Genomic DNA, 18,890 nt, shown 5'->3' on the forward strand with positions numbered 1-18,890 from the left:
AAACACAAAACCATTATATAACTTTTATACAACCACTATAAATAAAGTATATGCCAAAGCTAAATTTGTTAATATATGAATTTTTAATTGCCAAACATGCTGTTAATTGAACAATCTATTGTTCAACATAGGGGTGTGTAAAAAACTGCCAGATTTGACTGCATATTTTTCTTTTTTTTGGAAAAAAATATATATCAAACCTTAATAATGCAGCTTTCTGAGTATCCAATTTTTAACGTGTTCCGACATGTAGTTTCGTCCCAAGAATTTTTCAAAGTTGGGTCATTTTGTCTATATGAATGTCGGTAAATTCGTATGATCGAGCACACCGACAAGTGTATCGTTGGGACAACTCGATATAATGTAATCAATATACGTGACAAATAACCTAATGTGAAGTTTATTAAAATCATCATAACATAATTGATCAACACATTATATTTAAAAACATGAGTCCTACAATATAAGACTTTAAAGGTTCATATCATTTACATTCAACGTTTTTATTGGATTTTTTTTACTACAATGTAACCTCGAGGTTAAACGTTGGTAGTAAAAAAAAATCCAGAAAAATGTTGTCAGATTGATATTGTAAATGATATGAACCTTCGAATTCTTATAATATCGGAATAGAAAATGTGATCCGAATTAACCATGCACGTGTATTGAAGAAAACTTTGCACTTTTATGAAGTACAGGGGTAAGGTGTTTTTCTTAAACAATATTATGATCCCAAATTTGAGGAATTTTGTTGGCAATACTTTTAAAGAAACACTACATATAGGAAAGTATATGTTAAATCTCAATGTATTATTATTATGAAAAAACCTTCCCCCTCCCCCGGTTTGGCATGTAATAGTTGAAACCTAAGGTGATTCGCACTAACTGCCTAAAAGGGGACCCGCTTCAGTCTTGCGTCAGTGATTTAGTATATACTAGTAATAAACAAAATATTGTCTCATACTGAAAGGGGCGGCCGAGCAACCTGCACAGCCAAGCTTGTCTTGCAAAACAACCAAGATTTACAAAACATTTCCAACAAAAACCTTCAGTTGGGCAATCTGACTGGAATCTAATTATCTCTACTGATAAATAATGCAACACTAATGACACATTTAAGTTTTGGAAGGATTTTATTCACAAAGAATGTTTCTCATTGATGTACATTTCTATGCTCTTGTCTTTACGAAGTCTATATTGGAAATTAAATTGTTGCATGAAAGAGTCTAGCTCCACATTCCTATGCATATGATTGTCATATGTACGTGAGAATCATTCCATAAAACATCCGTTTGATATCCTTTCAATGCCAGACACTGTATATACATAGTGTGGAAAATCTGGCTAAACTTGTGCTGGATCAGACACTTGAATCTTACATCGTTATTGATGTTAAGCAATTAGTTTAACGGGCCATCCGGAACTGTTAGATTTTATGACAGTTTTCCTTCCATACAGAACATCACTGCAAAATAATTTGAACATTCAATTAGGTGATTATAATATTATTTGGCAATCCAAAGAGAACCTGAAAATATTAGACCAACGTACGTTTGAACAGAGATGCTAAAAAAAAATCCACCCAAAAAACCCCAGCCATTTTACTTTACAATCAAATTGAAAAAGTTGTTAGTTGCATGTCCCATTATCCTTTGGTTGTAGACCCCAGATAAATATAATCTAAATTTCGTAGCATTTTTTCACCCTCCCCTCCTTTTTTTTAACTGAGTGTGTTCAAGGTATAGTGGTTTTACCCCTTTTCAGATTTCAGTATGTCATGTTGTATATATTTTATAAATTAGATGAATTTCTAGTAAGTTTCTACAATATTCTTTATCATTTGACAAAATACTATGCCTCTGAATTAAATTGTTTACTATTTGAAAAAGCGCGCCTTCTTATACTTGAATTTACCTCCCATTATTTCACATAGCATCACAAATTAAAAACTGCCAATCTTTGCTGCATATCAATTTTTTTCCTCGATAAAAATATATATCATGCAACATAATCAACTTTACAAATTGGGAGAAAATCAAGGTGTTCCGACCATTGGATAGTATTAAAAAAAATAATGAAAGGATGGCATGATTACATGTTTGATCCCTGACAACACTGAAAATCGAAAATTAACGCATTTACCTATCATATGATGATACGATGAGGTGATAAACTTAACAAGAAATAATTTACCTGATTCGTTATCATATTCACATTATGTTGACACGTCTTAGTTCGTTTATGCTAGCTCATTTTAAACAAGCTTAACAATTACAGCATCATCCGGTTTTTTTTTACCGATTACCTCTAGTCAGAAGAGCGCACTGTTTACAGGGGAGATACTATTTTGTCACCAGTCTGCCCACTGATGTTAGAACGGTCCATACATTGTATATTATTTTTAGTATAAAAAGATGTGCCTTCCCATGCATGCAAAAATATTTATGAAACCTGGCAAGGCAGTCAGAAAACTAAAAATACCTTGTAAAGTATAGTACCATACTTTGAACAATGGTTTTGTAAAGGCAGTCTAAATTGAAAAAAGTTGCACATCTGTAGATAGTTATGATACTTAATAATGTCTTTAAGAAACAAAAACTTCTAAATTTCTAGTATGAATACCGGTTGTCATTTCGTATCAATTTTAACATGTGTATACATATGGGAAAAAAACCCAGAAATTTCTTATTTCTATTTTAGGTTCCATGCTGAATTCCAGTTGAATGAGCCGCCACATAATCCCTTCTGGTTTACACCAGCACAGTTTACAGGAAGTCTTATTGTTTCTAAGGATTATACAAGAATACTTAACTTCAACTTATACGTACCATCAGATAAAAAATTAAATGTTGGTAAGTAAGAGGAGATAACTATTATTACAATGTCAATATTTGTTTTTCTTTGTGAAAAAATGCTAATACTTATAATCTTGTTCGTCTATTGTCTGTGGCAGTACAGCATATTACAAATGTTTGATTAAACATCAACCAATACATGATTGATTGATTATTGATGTTTAATGCCACCTTTAATAATACATATGAAAAATCGTACATTTGCAGTATAAAGTCTTGTGCACTTCACTTGACCATCACATTTGATTTCAATCTTAAACTTTTAAAAAGACTAAGTCAGACCCATCTTTATTCTAGAAAGTACATATTTTGTATTCCATTCATGCAACTCTGTTTCAATTAATGAAAGCATTTTTTTTAGGGGGAAAAAGAATATAAATCAGTTCTAAATTATTTCATGTCTACCTGTGCGAATTTCAAACGCGCAATTTTACACTTTTTCAAAACCTTCCTTCCTTGATGGGTTCATTTTACTTAGACAAATAAAATCGTATAATATAATCAAAATGAGGATGTTAATTTGATGTGTGCTTCTTCGTTACATTTGTTGTTTTTATAGTGATTAAGATGATAACACAATGTTGACTGCTGTACCCCTATTTTTGACATTTTTAACTATTGTGTCTGTTTGTTTTGTTTACACATCGGTGACAATATAATGGAATGTGATACGACTGTCATACAAGTGAGAGGTTTAGCTAGCTATAAAACCAGTTTCAATCCACCATTTTCTACATTTGAAAATGCCTGTACCAAGTCAGGAATATGACAGTTCTTGTCCATTCGTTTTTGATGCGTTTTGTTATTTGATTTTGCCATGTGATTATTGACTTTCCGAATTGGTTTTCCTCTGAGTATTTTTGTGATTTTAATTTTTTGTTGAAATACGAAAAGTTATTTATTATCCAATAAAAAGCTGACTTTCTTGTTCCATTTGTTTATTGTCTCATTGATATGTGCCCAACATCTATGCATAATATTTTTAGCTCTGGCGGGCTCACCTGCCCCAGAGGGCCAAGTGAGCTTTTCCCATCACTTTGCGTCCGGCGTCGTTAACTTTTACAAAAATCTTCTCCTCTGAAACTACTGGGCCAAATTAAACCAAACTTAGCCACAATCATCATTGGGGTTTTATAGTTTAAAAAATGTGTCCGGTGACCCGGCCAAGCAACCAAGATGGCCGCCATGACTTAAACTAGAACATAGGGGTAAAATGTAGTTTTTGGCTTATAACTCAAAAACCAAAGCATTAAGATCAAATCTGACGTGGGGTAAATTGTTCATCAGGTCAAGATCTATCTGCCCTGAAATTTTCAGATGAATCAGACAACCCGTTGTTGGGTTGCTGCCCCTGAATTGGTAATTTTAAGGAAATTTTGCTGTTTTGGGTTATTATCTTGAATATAAATATAGATAAAGATAAACGGTAAACAGCAATATTGTTCAGCAAAGTAAGATTTACAAATAAGTTTGCATGACCAAAATGGTCAGTTGACCAATTTAGGAGTTATTGCCCTTTATAGTCAATTTTAACCATTTTTCGTAAATCTTGGTCATCTTTTACAAAAATCTTCTTCTCTGCAACTACTGGGCCAAATTATTTCAAACTTGACCACAATTATCTTTGGGGTATCTAGTCTGAAAAATGTGTCCGGTGACCCGGCCAACCAATCAAGATGGCCGCTATGGCTAAAAATAAAACATGGGGGTAAAATGCAGTTTTTGGCTTATAACTCAAAAACCAAAGCATTTAGAGCAAATCTGACAGTGGTAATATTGTTTATCAGGTTAATTTCTATCTGCCCTGAAATTTTCAGATGAATTGTACAACCCGTTGTTGGGTTGCTGCCCCTGAATTGGAAATTTTACTGTTTTTGGTTATTATCTTGAATATTATAATAGATAGAGATAAACTGTAAACAGCAATAATGTTCAACAAAGTAAGATTAAGAAATAAGTCAACATGACCAAATTAGTCAGTTGACCCCTTAGGAGTTATTGCCCTTTATAGTCAATTTTTAACCATTTTTCGTAAATCTTAGTAATCTTTTACAAAAATCTTCTCCTCTGAAACTACTGGGCCAAATTAATTCAAACTTGGCCACAATCATCTTTAGGGAATCTAGTTTTAAAAATGTGTCCGGTGACCCAGCCATCAAATGAAGATGGCCGCCACGGCAAGAAATAGAACATAGTGGGAAAAATGCAGTTTTTGGCTTATAACTCAAAACCAAAGCATCTAGAGCAAATCTGACATGTAGTAAAATTGTTTATCAGGTCAAGATCTATCTGCCCTAAAATTTTCAAATGAATCGGACAACCCATTGTTGGGTTGCTGCTCCTGAATCGGTAATTTTAAGGAAATTTTGCTGTTTTTGGTTATTATCTTGAATATTTTTATAGATAGAGATAAACTTTAAACAGCAATAATGTTCAGCAAAGTAAGATTTACAATTGATTCCCTAAAAAGTTATTGTCCTTTATAGTCAATTTTTAACAATTTTCATAAAATTTGTAAATTTTTAACATTTTCCACTGAAACTACTTGGCCAAGTTCATTATAGATAAAGATAATTGTAAGCAGCAAGACTGTTTAGTAAAGTAAGATGTACAAACACATCACCATCACCAAAACACAATTTTGTCATGAATCCATCTGCTTCCTTTGTTTAATATTCACATAGACCAAGGTGAGCTACACAGGCTCTTTAGAGCCTCTAGTTTATATAAATATTTGTGTAGATATGGAATGGTTAAATGGACCAAGAGAAAATAGAAATATGGAAGTTGATATTGGTTATATGCCTCTAATGACTGCCAACATTACTGCTAAATCACGATTAAGAAGGCATTCACATGATACAGAGGAACCAATAGAAGTAGACGACACGTTACAAGATACTGACAATAACATTATTTGGACTCATGAAATAGGTTTAGATGATGCCCTTCAACAGCTTGAAGTCAAAATGTATCCATTTAAACAAGTAAGTGTTTCTTTAATATAGGAGTTAAATTTAAACATTTTGGAAAAAAATGACTTGAGGGAATATTTAGATAAATATCTTGCTTATTTTAAATTAACAGTTTGTTTTGCCACAAATTATTGAAATGAACTTTAATTATTAGCCCTGAATATGCATGGACTTTTTGCCAGTGGACATTAAGCAACCAACAATCAATCAATAATTATTAGAAATATAATTGATGTCATATGCCTAAAAAAAATCAACCACCATTTTAGTCTGTTCTCCTTGAAAGTGTACTGTCTATTTATTTCAAATGAAAACAATTTTTATTGGTGAAACTATGTAGATATAGGAAGATTTGGTATGAGTGCCAATGAGACAACTCTCCATCCAAGTAACAATTTTTTAAAGTAGACCATTATAGGTCAAGGTACGGTCTTCTACACAGAGCCTAGGGTCACACCGAACAGCAAGCTATAAAGGGCTCCATAAATTACTAGTGAATAATCATTCAAACGGGAAAACAACAGTCTAATCTATATAAAAAATGAAAAATGAGAAACACTTATGAACCACATAAACAGACGACAAACACTGAACATGAGATTCCTGACTTAGGACAGGTGCAAACAGTTGCAACGAGATTAAACATCTTAATGGTGCATGGATATTATAAAGTAATCTTCCTTATATTTTCATAGTATATCATATACTATGAAAATATAAAGAAGATTACTTTGATGTCCAACATGTTGATCAGTGATGTTAAGGACTTTTTTGTCATACAAGTTTGGAGTATTCAAGGGAAAAAATGCATTGGGGTTTGACAACACCTTTGATAAGCAACCATGCAGCCATGGTAATTTTTGTTTTCATTTGTAACAAAATTGTAACTGTGTCTAATTCGCTGTTTCAGAATTTAATGTATTCTGTGTAATATTTTTTATAAGATTACACCAAAATGTTGTGAATGGTTTAAAACGTACTAAACAATGGAAATCCATCCTATGATGCGACATTATTTTTATTTTGCTGTACGAACAATGAAAATAACCCACAGTCCTTTAGATTCTCAAAAGGTGAATTACCCACAAAAAAAAATAATTATGGAATGTCCAACCCTCCAATGCATTTTCCCCGTAGAATAGCCCTGAGCTTTTCCTGCAATTAGTACTTTTAACTTGAAAAGATTAGTAGTCAATTTTTGTATATATTTCTATTAACAACATATAAAAAAAGCTTTATACATTGTACTTCACATTAGGTGATTCATTAAAAAAACACACTTGATAGTGATTTTCACACTGATAGCTGCAAGTTTTTATTAAATCACTCTGACATATCTCTCTGTATGATACATAATATATATTAGGTTTGAAAATCAAAATGTTTTCAAATTCAACAATCACCAGTAATCATTCTGTTTGACAGTGAATCATGAAACACCAGCAAGAGTGTGTTTTAGTGAATCACTTTGTGTCTACTATAACATACAGTTGAAGCCATTTTGGTCTGTGTAGCAAAAACTTATTGACTGTTACTCAGTGCTATATATAAATATACTTTTAGTATTTTTTATGCCCCACCTCAGGGCTTTTTTTTTTTTGTTCTGTGCGTCAGTTCATTTGTTAATTTTTACATCCATCTGTCCCGCTTCATGTTAAATCTTTTGGTCAAGGTAGTTTTTGTGATGAAGTTAAAGTTTAATCAACTTGAAACTTAGGGCATACGATACAGTTTTGATCCTGTATTTACAGTTTGATGAAAATTTCTATATAGGCTAATTTTTACCTGATTAAATCAAATATGTAATAAAAAATATACCTTCATGTGCTACTTTTTGAGTTAAATGAGGTCGAAATTTTGTATATTTGCTAAAAATTCGGATTTCTGGCTGTATTTTCCCGTTCGAAAGAAATCCATAACTTTTTTGTTTTAAAAGATAAACCGAATATTTTTTTGTTAAATAATTTGTAATTTCTGTATTTTATAAGTATTCTAATAATTTATGCATTTTTTAATAAAAAATAAGTCATATTTATCAAATGGTCATGAATTGAGAAAAAAACGTATTTTTTTGCTGTATATTTATCAAAATTAAAAAATTTGCACTATTTACAGTTTGATAAAATTTGGTCCACATAATCTCCCTGCAAAATGAAAAAAATGTCGTATTAAAAAATAGGGGTTCACGTACTCGTTTTCAAATCAAATTAGTTTGAACGATAAAAATCAGTCGAAAAATGCATCTTTTCCCGCTATGTCATAGTTTGACGTCGCGAAAATAACATTTTATGTTAGCAACGTCATTACCTCCCCTGAAACTGTATCGTATGCCCTTAATACACATGTTCCCAATGATAAAATCTTTCTAATTTTAATACCAAATTAGAGTTTTGACCCCAATTTCAAAGTCCCCTAAACATTAAAAATGATAATACAAGTGAGGAATCTGTGCACATTCTTGTTTTGGAAGAAAAATTCTTTGTTTTTTGCTTAAAACCGTTATCCAAGTTTAAGTCTGTTACTAACACATAGTGAAAATAACTTTACAGTGGGTCTTATCGGGGTCTAAGCGTGACGCGGGATTGACGATTTTTTGTAAGCGTGACATGTGAAAATCAAATTTTTGTGCCGTGAAAACGGAAATGAAGTCTAGCGGGACACAGGAAAGTACAAAATAAAAGAGAATTGCTTACCTACATAGTGTAAGCGGGATATGTGAATCTGACAAAACAGTAAGGAGGATCCGGGATCAAAACCCCCCAATGAGACCCCCTTTACATTTGGAAAATAAAACCTGACTAAATTGTTGCTACTTAATGTTTTTTGCAGATCACATACTACAATTTGACAGAAACTATAAAGAAAGCACAACAGGAAAATAAATTAATACATTCTATATTATTATGGGGTGCTTTAGATGATCAAAGTTGCTGAGGTTCTGGGCGAACTCTCCGGGAAACGTCCCTGGAAAGTTCGCCCGTAATTTCTCTTCTTGAAAAGAGATTCATCAGTAACTGGAATTTAGTGGTTGATTTGAAGGTAAGTTGGAATGATATTTAAACAGTCTAAAAAGGATTCTTTTGATTCTTTTTAATTTTTGAAGTTGAGACTGTAAGGTATAAATTGAAGTGTTGCAACCAGATACAATATCAAGTTTCTGATTAAATGTTACCACTGTAAATTTCGTTTTTATGCCAATGCTGTGACAGAGTGGCATTTAGTTTTACATTTGTCTGTATGTACATTAATACATCTGTATGTCCCAAAACTAGTTTCCCTCTAATATGAAAGTTATACACAATTCTTATTACAACCAAACTTAGATCAAGTTTTAATATGGGTGGTGTTCCTTTTGTCATTCTGGAGTTATGTCCCTTTTTATTTAATTAAATATTTGGAAATTAACCTAAACAACAGCAGAAAATGAGGTAAACAATAAAAAAAAAAGATATAGCACACAATGATGAACAAAAAATCAAATCAAATAGCTGCTTGAATTTATTTAGCATGCCCTGGTAGAAGTTTATTTATGGAAGTAGTGCACTTTCTTGGCAGAATCAGTTTCTATATAAATATAGATAAGTTCAATTTTAAGTAAATATCCACTGTGATCTGTCAAGAATATAACATCACCAAGTGTGTATGGCAGGGAAATATTTCAAAGTGACATCATTAGTGTCTTGCAAGGGTTGTTATAGATATATTATAGATTCTGATTCATCCTTCAAAGTAAAAGTAAGCATTTAGGACAATTTGAAAAAAAATCTTAAACACAAAATGCAGATTTTTGTTAAAATATTATCTAATGACGCACTTCTCTTTTTTTTAGGAATTTGAAAAAGATTCCTCTCAACCAGAAATCCAGAAAATAGCTGCACATTTTTTGGAGAATTATAAATTCCCAGCTATGATGTATGTAACTTTTCCTAATGGTACAATAGTACATAAAGTCAACGCAAACGATTGTATGGACCAAGGAAAGGGTTTTATGCAAAATCTATACACTGCATTCCTTAAAACTGGCATTGCAAATGCTGAAAAGATGGCATAATGCTATGATCTTTTTAAGGTCTATTCAATTAAAATGTATGTGGGAGAGTAGGAAGGGATTTTCAAAATATCCCTACAACCAAGAACCATTTTACCATATTTTGTATGATGGTAATACATGTAGAAGCATACTGAAGAGACCCATGACTTAAATTCAAAAATTGAACTTCCCTTCTTACCCTCCCACATACATTTTAATGGATTAGCCTTAATGTTAAATCAAAATATTTAAATCTATGCAAAATCAAATGGTATTCAGGTATATGTTTATACAGTCACATAGTTTTGTAGTTGTTGGTTTTTTTTGTGGTTGATTCATATTTAATTCATAAAAATTATTATTATTGTTGATTGTGGTACTTTTTATTTTTATGGATTTTTTGGTTTTGAAATAAATTATTAAAAAAATTTCTTTTTGAAGGTATTGCCATAGGTACTTTTCTCTGAAAATATAATTACCTTCAAACTGTAATATAACCATACTGTAATATAACCATGTTATATTAAAGTATTTAATATAACTGTGTTATATTATATTTAATATAACTGTGTTATATTAAAGTATTTGGGTAATTTTTCTTCAGAGACAAGTACCTGTTGGTATTGCAACTGTTTTGAAATAATAAAAAAAAATCTTTTATCTAAGTATGGATCTTCTGTCTCATGCGGTTGGAAATATCTTAAACTTGAGGTATTAGTCCCTTTTATAATTAAATGTCTCATGTACAATAGTGTACAGTAATAGTTATGAATTGTGTAACACAAGAATAGTGATGGTTTCAATTGTGCCTTTTTATCTGACTTAATCATGCAACCGGTGTGGTAAAACACATAGAAGCAGGCTGTATTTAAACATCAATATAAAAATTGTTAATCAAGGAATTCATTAATTTCTATCTTATAAATTGTAACACACAATTTATATCTATAATGACCTTTGAGTGTGTTTATCAATACTTAATATTTTCTTTGTATTATGACTATGATAGAATTGAAAATCAAAAGAAAATATTTTGTTATGCATAATATGTGTTATAAACCCTGTTTACACTGACAAAAAAGATCGATATTTGGTCCGGTGTAAACTGGTAAGATCGATCTTCAATCGGACTTTAAAAGTCTACCTCTAGAGGTGGTTTTAAAAAGATCGAACTTATTTTAATCGATCTTTCTATTAGTGTTAACGCTTAGATCGATCGAGATCAATCTTTTTTCAGGTGAATGTTATATTTAGATATGAAAATAAAAGTCAGACCAGTTCTTTTTATGTTGCAGTGTAAACACATTGGATTAAATACGGTCGATCTCAATCGATCTTGCTTGTGCAATGTAAACACGAACTGGTCTTTTCAAGATCGATTCAAATAAAGATCTGTTCTATTTCTTTGCCAGTGTAAACAGGGTTAAAGAGAAATATCTCAGATTTTGTTATTTTATATTTCTGCTTTTGAAAGGGGTTCTTTAAGTGGCATTTTAAGTGAGGTTATTGTTTCAAGCATCTTTTAAAATGCATTCTAGATGTTTGATTGAACTGAGTGAATATGTTTTTAGTTGAACAGTAGATATGTTGATATTTTTGGAATCATACATTTACATCTTGTTAGTCAACAGTAGATTGTAAAACACTAGTGTTTGTTGAAATAAAAGAAAACTGATAACTTTGTGGTCAGTAAATTAACAAGCGAGGCAGTATCAAGTGTCATAGAGTCATAAAAGGTAACCATACATTTCTTTTGACACCATCCTTTATAGACAAGATTTTTTTTTTTTAATCACACCGTAATAAAATTAACGGTACCAATTTCCTTGCACCAGATAAGTGAATCTTTGAGAAATAATTGTCCTTGACATTTATGCCTTTGCTTTGATATTTTTTCATCTCATATCCTGGATAGAAATTCTACAATTGTTCATTTGACCTTATTAACTTTGTATAGATAAAAACATGCCAAAATCAAGCTGTCATGCACTATTTTACTGACCTTCAACTTTCCCTTTTAAAAACAAAGTCTATTTGTATATTAAGCCAAATATCATTCCTTACCACTAAACACCATTGTTGATTCATTAAGTGAACCACTTCCCAAATATATTTGGATATGAGATTTCATTCAAATGGGACTTTGATGGAAATTGGTATCACAGGTATAAGCAGCATTTTAATAAAAGTGGTATCACTTCAGCAAGGCCGTAACTACCCTTGAGGCAAGTGAGGCAATTGCCTCACTAAAATTTCGACACTGATTATTTATTTTATACACATATATCATGAAATATAATAGTCTTTTGTTGTTCTGCCTCAACCTTAATTTCTATAACTTGTCATCATTCCTTTTAAACTATTCTTCCTGGATATAACCCAGCATCTCAAGGGGTGATGTTTCTCGATTACATTAACCTTATAACGATAATCATCATGGATCTTTAGTTAAAAACAGGCTCTTGCAGAAAAAAGAAAAGCGACACTAATGTAAAGAAGGAATAATTCTAGTAAACTAGTTTTTTTGTGAACAGAGTCTGAGTATTGCATATAACTTCATTAGGATAAGTAGACTGACAAATCAAGTACTGGTCTTCGGAAGGGGGCATTCCTGTCTGCGTATTCATTTCACGAACTTTAATCTTTCTCTTTACAGATAAATAAAATATAAATAATATGAAACATGAATGCATGCATGGATTAGCTTTTATCCATGTTTCTTTAACCTTAAAATTTGAAAGAACATTCCATATTCCAATTTGATATTATTGAGGAATGGTAAAACCTTTAACACAGGATTTTGTCTTTACTTATTCGGGACTACGGAATTTCGTTTCTTTATATTCGGGGTTTCGGAATGGGACACCCCCAACCCCTAACCCCTAAATTTATAGATTCTGGAACTAAAATACCACCAACTATTTCCAGAAATAATTTGAAATTACGGAACTACATGTAAACGTCAAAAACTCCATTCCAATTCCGATGTACCCATATCATATATACTAACTCTATAGATAGAATCACATACATGTATCTTATCTCATTCTATCCCTAGTTTGTCTACTCTTTGTCAGCATAAAAGCGAGTTTAATATTTTGTAACTGCGACTGTATGATGGTGCTTACAGGAAAGCTTAATTCCCTTTTGCAAACAAAACTGTTACTACCGATGCTGCTACCGAATTGCTGATAGAGAAGGAATTGGAAGAAGACATTGATCATTTTGTTGATGATAATGTGCTACCTTTAGAAATACAGACTGCCCTGAAACGACTGAAATCTTTGAAAAGAGCATGCATGAGTGGCGAGAGATTGTGCGGTCTTGCCATGCTCAATGTTCATCGCGATAAGGATATCAGCAGACAAAATTATGATTCTGAAACGATTTTACTGAACCGGCCATAGAAAAATTTGGCAAACTCTACTGAATCGATGTTTGTTCTATGTTCTGGCAGCAGACTCAAATCAGTGATATTTATCTTACTTATAAATTTAAATAAAGTTGTTAAAAATTTGGTGTTAGTAATTAGTAGTCTTAAAATATGAAAAATTTATATAAAAAGTGTCCAAATTCAAAACATTATCAAACTCTCGAAAAATGCCTAGAATGCAGGATTTTGCACCATTCATTTCATACCCTCCAAAACAAATTTTCGCCTCGCTTCGCTCGGCTCAATTATTTTGCCTCACTAAAATAAGATGCCTAGTTACGGCCTTGCACTTGAAAAAACACCTCTGATCTTTTTGAAGTTCCATTAAAAGTCATTTACCAGAAAAGGTCTTTGGATGCAGACAAATAAAGTGCTATTTATTTTTTTTAAACCAGAATCTTGTTATTAGACATTTCAATGTATTTCTTTTAATAAAATTAACGGTACAAATTTTCTTGCACCAGATGCGCATTTCGACAATACATGTCTCTTCAGTGATGCTCGTGGCCAAAATATTTGCAATCCAAAGCTTATATAAAAGATGAAGAGCTATAATCCAAATGATTTGGTAACTTGTTCAGTTGTGGATGAACTGATTATGAGAATAAGTTGTGCTATGGTTAATTCTAATAATTATCTATAAAAACTTATACAAATTGTATGCTATCAAGTCTATCATTTACACATGTATATATATATTTAATATAGTTTTGTAAAGGTTTATTAGAGTGACTTGATTGTTAATGTTACTCTCCACAGATTGCAGTATGAAATTACAAATATACTTTAATTTTACTTTATATATAAGGAGATGTGGAATGATATCAAAATAGTCAACTATCCATCAAAGTTCAAATGGAGTGGGAGTGGATGTAAGCAATTGTTGGCAACCGCATCACCTTCATTATTTGCATTAATATTTACATGCTTAACATTGATGACTTTTTTGTGCTTCTTCTGCAGCAGATAGCTAAAATATCTTACCACTTGAACAGGGTTTGGAAACATATTTCAATTGGTTTTGAAATAACCTGCAATAGGAGGAGAGAAACAATAATCATCAAGTCAGAGTAATGTTTTAGCATTAGATTTTTTTTTGTCGCGGAAACACAACATATTATCACCATGGTAACAGTGTATGAAGACAATGTCATAAACCATTCTTGGCTGGATATTGTTTGATGTTTTACTAGTTACCATGGTTTTAAGGTGTTTTGTTACCATGACAACATATATTCCACTAGTGATTTTTTTTATATGAAATATATTATAATTATTAGTATTCATAAGTGGGTGTTTTGAGGTAATGGTAAATTTCTGTGATTGATAAATCTATTTTAATTATTTTGCTATTAAAATTTTGTTTTTGTTACATTTTGTTTTTCACTTTTCTCCATCTCAACTATAGATGTATAATGGTAATGTAGGCTATTAGGAGCATGGTATTGTTGATGATTGTCCATCTGTCCAGTCCCTATGCATCTATCCAAGCAAAAAGTAAAATAACAAAAATACCGCACTCCAAGGAAAATCCAAAATGGAAGTCACCAATCAAATGGTAAAGTAAAAAGCTCAAACACACCAAACGAATGGGCAACACTTACACACTCTCGACTGGGTACAGGCATCTTCTTATGTGAAAAATGGGGGATTAAACCTGGCTTTACATCTCGCCAAACCGTTCATCTGCATGACAGACGCTTACCTGGCGAACACACTTGGTTTCACTCCTTTTGGAGTTTCCTGAAGTTTTGGTTTATACTTTGATTTATATCTTCTTAAATAATTTTTTAAATTTTGAACATGTTGCCACTAGTGTGTAAACTGAAGGCAATGTTTTATGTTTTTCCGGTTAAATTCTAATGATAGTCTGTCAAATGATATATCATGGTCATTTTTTTTTATCCTATATCCGGAACCGTTTTGATTTCTCCTTCTGTACCTCGCCTTTATTTTATCTATCTGGTTAGTTTTGAAGCGTGCAGCATTCAGAAAACAAACATAGAGTTGAGACAATAATAGTTATCTCTTTGTATAGCATTAATAAAAAATCCAGAGGGCGACACATAGTAATCCTAGATTCCGTAGTAGTCATTGCATCATCAACATAAAGGTTCAGTTTGTTTAGGCTGGGAACAGTATATCTATATCAATATATATGTTCCTGGTTTAGTCAAGACACTGTATTTCATGAAATCTTTAAAGTTTTGGTCAATGATTACAAGTGGTTAATATATTGGTCCCAATTTCTTTGACTTGGTCTGCATATACTCCACCTTAATACTTAATTTTTCAAATTGTAAAGTTTGTATTCCAAATGTCACAAATATATTAAATTCCAGTTCAAAACAATTAAGGTGGTACCCAACACTTTAACTAAAATTAATTTGGCTCGTTTAATTTTCTTAAAATTTTGACAAAGTATTTACTTTGACCCTTTTACAAAAATATAAAAATTTCAAAAAATTTTAACCAACCGTTTTATCAGAAAAATTACACTGGTTATATAGCAGTTTGACAAACACTTATTTCGATCATTGAGAAGCTTAATATTCCCTTAACAACACAACGTAATTAAAACGTTTAGCTGATTTTACAGAGTTATCTCCCTGTAGTGTTAGGTACCAACTTAAGATATCCATTATTTTCAAATAAACATAAGAGGGATACATTTCATGACTTGACCTCATACGACTAAATACGCTAGACTAGTGAACTCTACGATCTGCGTGCGCATCTCTTGGTACTCTCAGCATATAGGTTCAATAAAATGCTTAATTTTTAAAGCATGAATTCATAAATCCATAAATCCGTAGGCAGAACTTTTATTGAAAATTAATGTGATTCAGTCAAAGACTACTCAATGCAATGGCTAAGAGCCATAAAAAGACTGGGATACTCTTTCTGAATTGGTTAATGGTGTGAGTTCATCAACATAAATTAGAATAAAGAAACTGGGTAGTTTTAAGAACAATCATGCTACTGTCTTCAAAGGTCGATACAATATTAAACACTTGTCTTGCCTACATGAAAAATATATTGTAAATACTGAAAAGCCCATAATTAAACAGTGCTTATGCTTAAATCGCGTACATTAAATGAACTGCTTGATACCGAAATTAGTTATTGATAGTCCACTTGGAAACTCAACATATACGGCCACGACTATTACCAATGAGTAAAATGCTTTTAGACCTTTTCAATTTTCCTTTGAAGAGCTTGTCTTTCCTTCACTGTACTAAATACCACGTGCACATAACATAAAGTGTCTTAAAACAAAATTATATTGCTAGGTCAAAAAAGTCTTTCATGTTTTAAACAATTAGCATGAATTTTATCGGCAATAAAACAAAATTCAGTTATTGTGTGTGGCTCTTACAAATCTTAAAACGAAAGATCTAATCAAGTGAATACATTCCAAGTCTTTTTCTCTTGTAAAAGTATAAATCGTTCGACTTATCTACCGTTTACACTAGTGTATACGCCTTTCTTAATTAAAGGGGCACTAGCTACGATATATATAAAAAAATCTAATATATATTTTTTTTGGCTCAATCATTAATGAAATGCAAATATTGAAATAATAATTCGCTTTAGCAACAAGTATTGTTCAATTTTGTCAAAATAAGCTAAAAAAAAAACCCATTGATTATGAATTATTCACTTGCAAGTCAATAATTCGACCTCATAATCATTGAATCCGTATTAATGTGAACTTCAATTTAACCCATTAGCTTGAGATTGATAACACGTGAATTGCATGTGTAAAGTTATTTTAAGGAAAAAAAATGTCAACATTGAAAGTGAAACTAAGATAAATCATTTGATTGACTGATTCGATCCACAAAAATATCATTCTTATAAGGTAAAAACGATGATAAACATTTATTGTTCATCTATAATAGGAAATTTGATAGACCCAGAATAATCCAACTGCAAGAGGTTGCTTAATTTATTTATATATCTACATTTATGTTTACATCGCTTATATGGTCATCGGATGACTTTAGATGTCAACTCGATAGTTTTAATTAGATGGCGTCTAGACTCAAATACACACGAAACGAAGTTACGTATTTTCATGCCCGTGCCCTGGTAATTGTTTATTTCAGACTTTTAATAGTTTGGATAAATGTTTTACATTGTTATAAATCAAATATGAGAATTTGATTAAAATCGGCGAACATGAATTTGACAGCTAATGCCCCTTTAACTAAATGATCAATTGAAATTACATACATACACATTGCCTGTTTTATGAAGGAATAATCATACCTTGTAAAAAACACCAGTGAATCGAGGAAAAAATATCTGGTATTGACCCCATCAACATGCTATTTTTTTTAATTTACAAATAAAAGCAATACATGTATACAGCTGTTCAAGAGACTAGACCCAAAAATGAACGAAAAACAAATATGTTACACATACACAAACGACAACCACTGAATTACAAGCTCCTGGCTTGGGACAGGCACATACATACATAATGCTGGTGGTGTTAAATATGTCAGCGGGATCCCAACCCTCCCATAGGACATAAGACAGGAGTGTAACAGTACAACATAAGAACGAACTATAAAAATCAGTTGAAAAAGGTTCATCAGATGAATACAAATACAAATACTACACAGAGTGGACGTGGCCGGATACTTCCATATCCAATCAACAAAAAGACAATAATCAGTTTGCTTTGAATTTACTGATAACAAAATCAATATTAATACCAATAAAATTATATATTGTTTGTTCTTACAGTATGTTGTGACAAAACACCATTGTCCCAGTCCGCCACATTCTTTAAGTGTCTGTCCCACGTAAGAAGCCTGTAAAATGTATAATTGTCGTTGGTTCGTCTCTATCATATTTTTTGTTATAAATTAGGCCGTAAGCTTTCTAAATAAATCTTTTCATATTTTTATGCCGTGACATTTTATAGCCGACTTTACTGTATTGGATTTTCTCATTAATGAAGGCCGAACGATTGCCTAAAATTTCTTTTAAATAGATATAGGAAGATGTGGTATGAGTGCCAATGAGACAACTCTCCATCCAAATAACAATTTAAAAAAATGTAAACCATTATAGGTCAATGTACGGCCTTAAACACGGAGCCTTGGCTCACATCGAACAGCAAGCTATAAAGGGCCCCAAAATTACTAGTATAAAACCATTCAAACGGGAAAACAAACGGTCTAATCTATATAAAAAAAACGAGAAACGAGAAACACGTATAAATTACATAAACAAACGACAACTACTGTACATCAGATTCCTGACTTAAGGCAGGTGCAATCATTTGCAGCGGGATCAAACGTTTTAATGGATCCAAACCTTTTCCCTTTTTCTGAAACAATAGCATAACATCACAACATAGAAAAACACACGATAAAATATCAATTGGCAGGCTTAACTCAATCAAAAAACGTAAATCAATACACTATGAAGGAATAAATTTGATCTGCGGTATCTGAATACGAATGCACAGTTAATAAAATATTAGGGACAAACATTCAAGGCCAAAAAGCAAACAAGTCCAAACAAAGCCACGACAAGACACCACTGCGAAATATTTAACCCTTCGAAAATATTTACTT

The 18,890-nt window shown here is 31.8% G+C and overlaps 1 protein-coding gene across 2 annotated transcripts in view; it reads left to right on the plus strand.

The window, feature by feature from the left end:
* LOC139516430 (selenoprotein N-like) overlaps positions 1 to 10,404 on the plus strand; it is a 36,042-nt gene extending 25,638 nt beyond the window's left edge. The window contains exons 4-7 of one of the 2 annotated variants that reach the window (XM_071306534.1): positions 2,701 to 2,852; positions 5,598 to 5,842; positions 8,660 to 8,869; positions 9,660 to 10,403. In XM_071306534.1, the coding sequence (XP_071162635.1) occupies positions 2,701 to 2,852; positions 5,598 to 5,842; positions 8,660 to 8,869; positions 9,660 to 9,881 (829 nt within the window). In that variant the 3' untranslated portion in view covers positions 9,882 to 10,403. Of the gene's footprint in view, positions 1 to 2,700; positions 2,853 to 5,597; positions 5,843 to 8,659; positions 8,870 to 9,659 lie in introns of both variants that reach the window. The other variant, XM_071306535.1, reaches the window with a different exon arrangement.
* Positions 10,405 to 18,890: the final 8,486 nt, after the last annotated feature.

The sequence above is a fragment of the Mytilus edulis genome, chromosome 3, assembly GCF_963676685.1.
Source record: "Mytilus edulis chromosome 3, xbMytEdul2.2, whole genome shotgun sequence".
Taxonomy (NCBI): domain Eukaryota; kingdom Metazoa; phylum Mollusca; class Bivalvia; order Mytilida; family Mytilidae; genus Mytilus; species Mytilus edulis.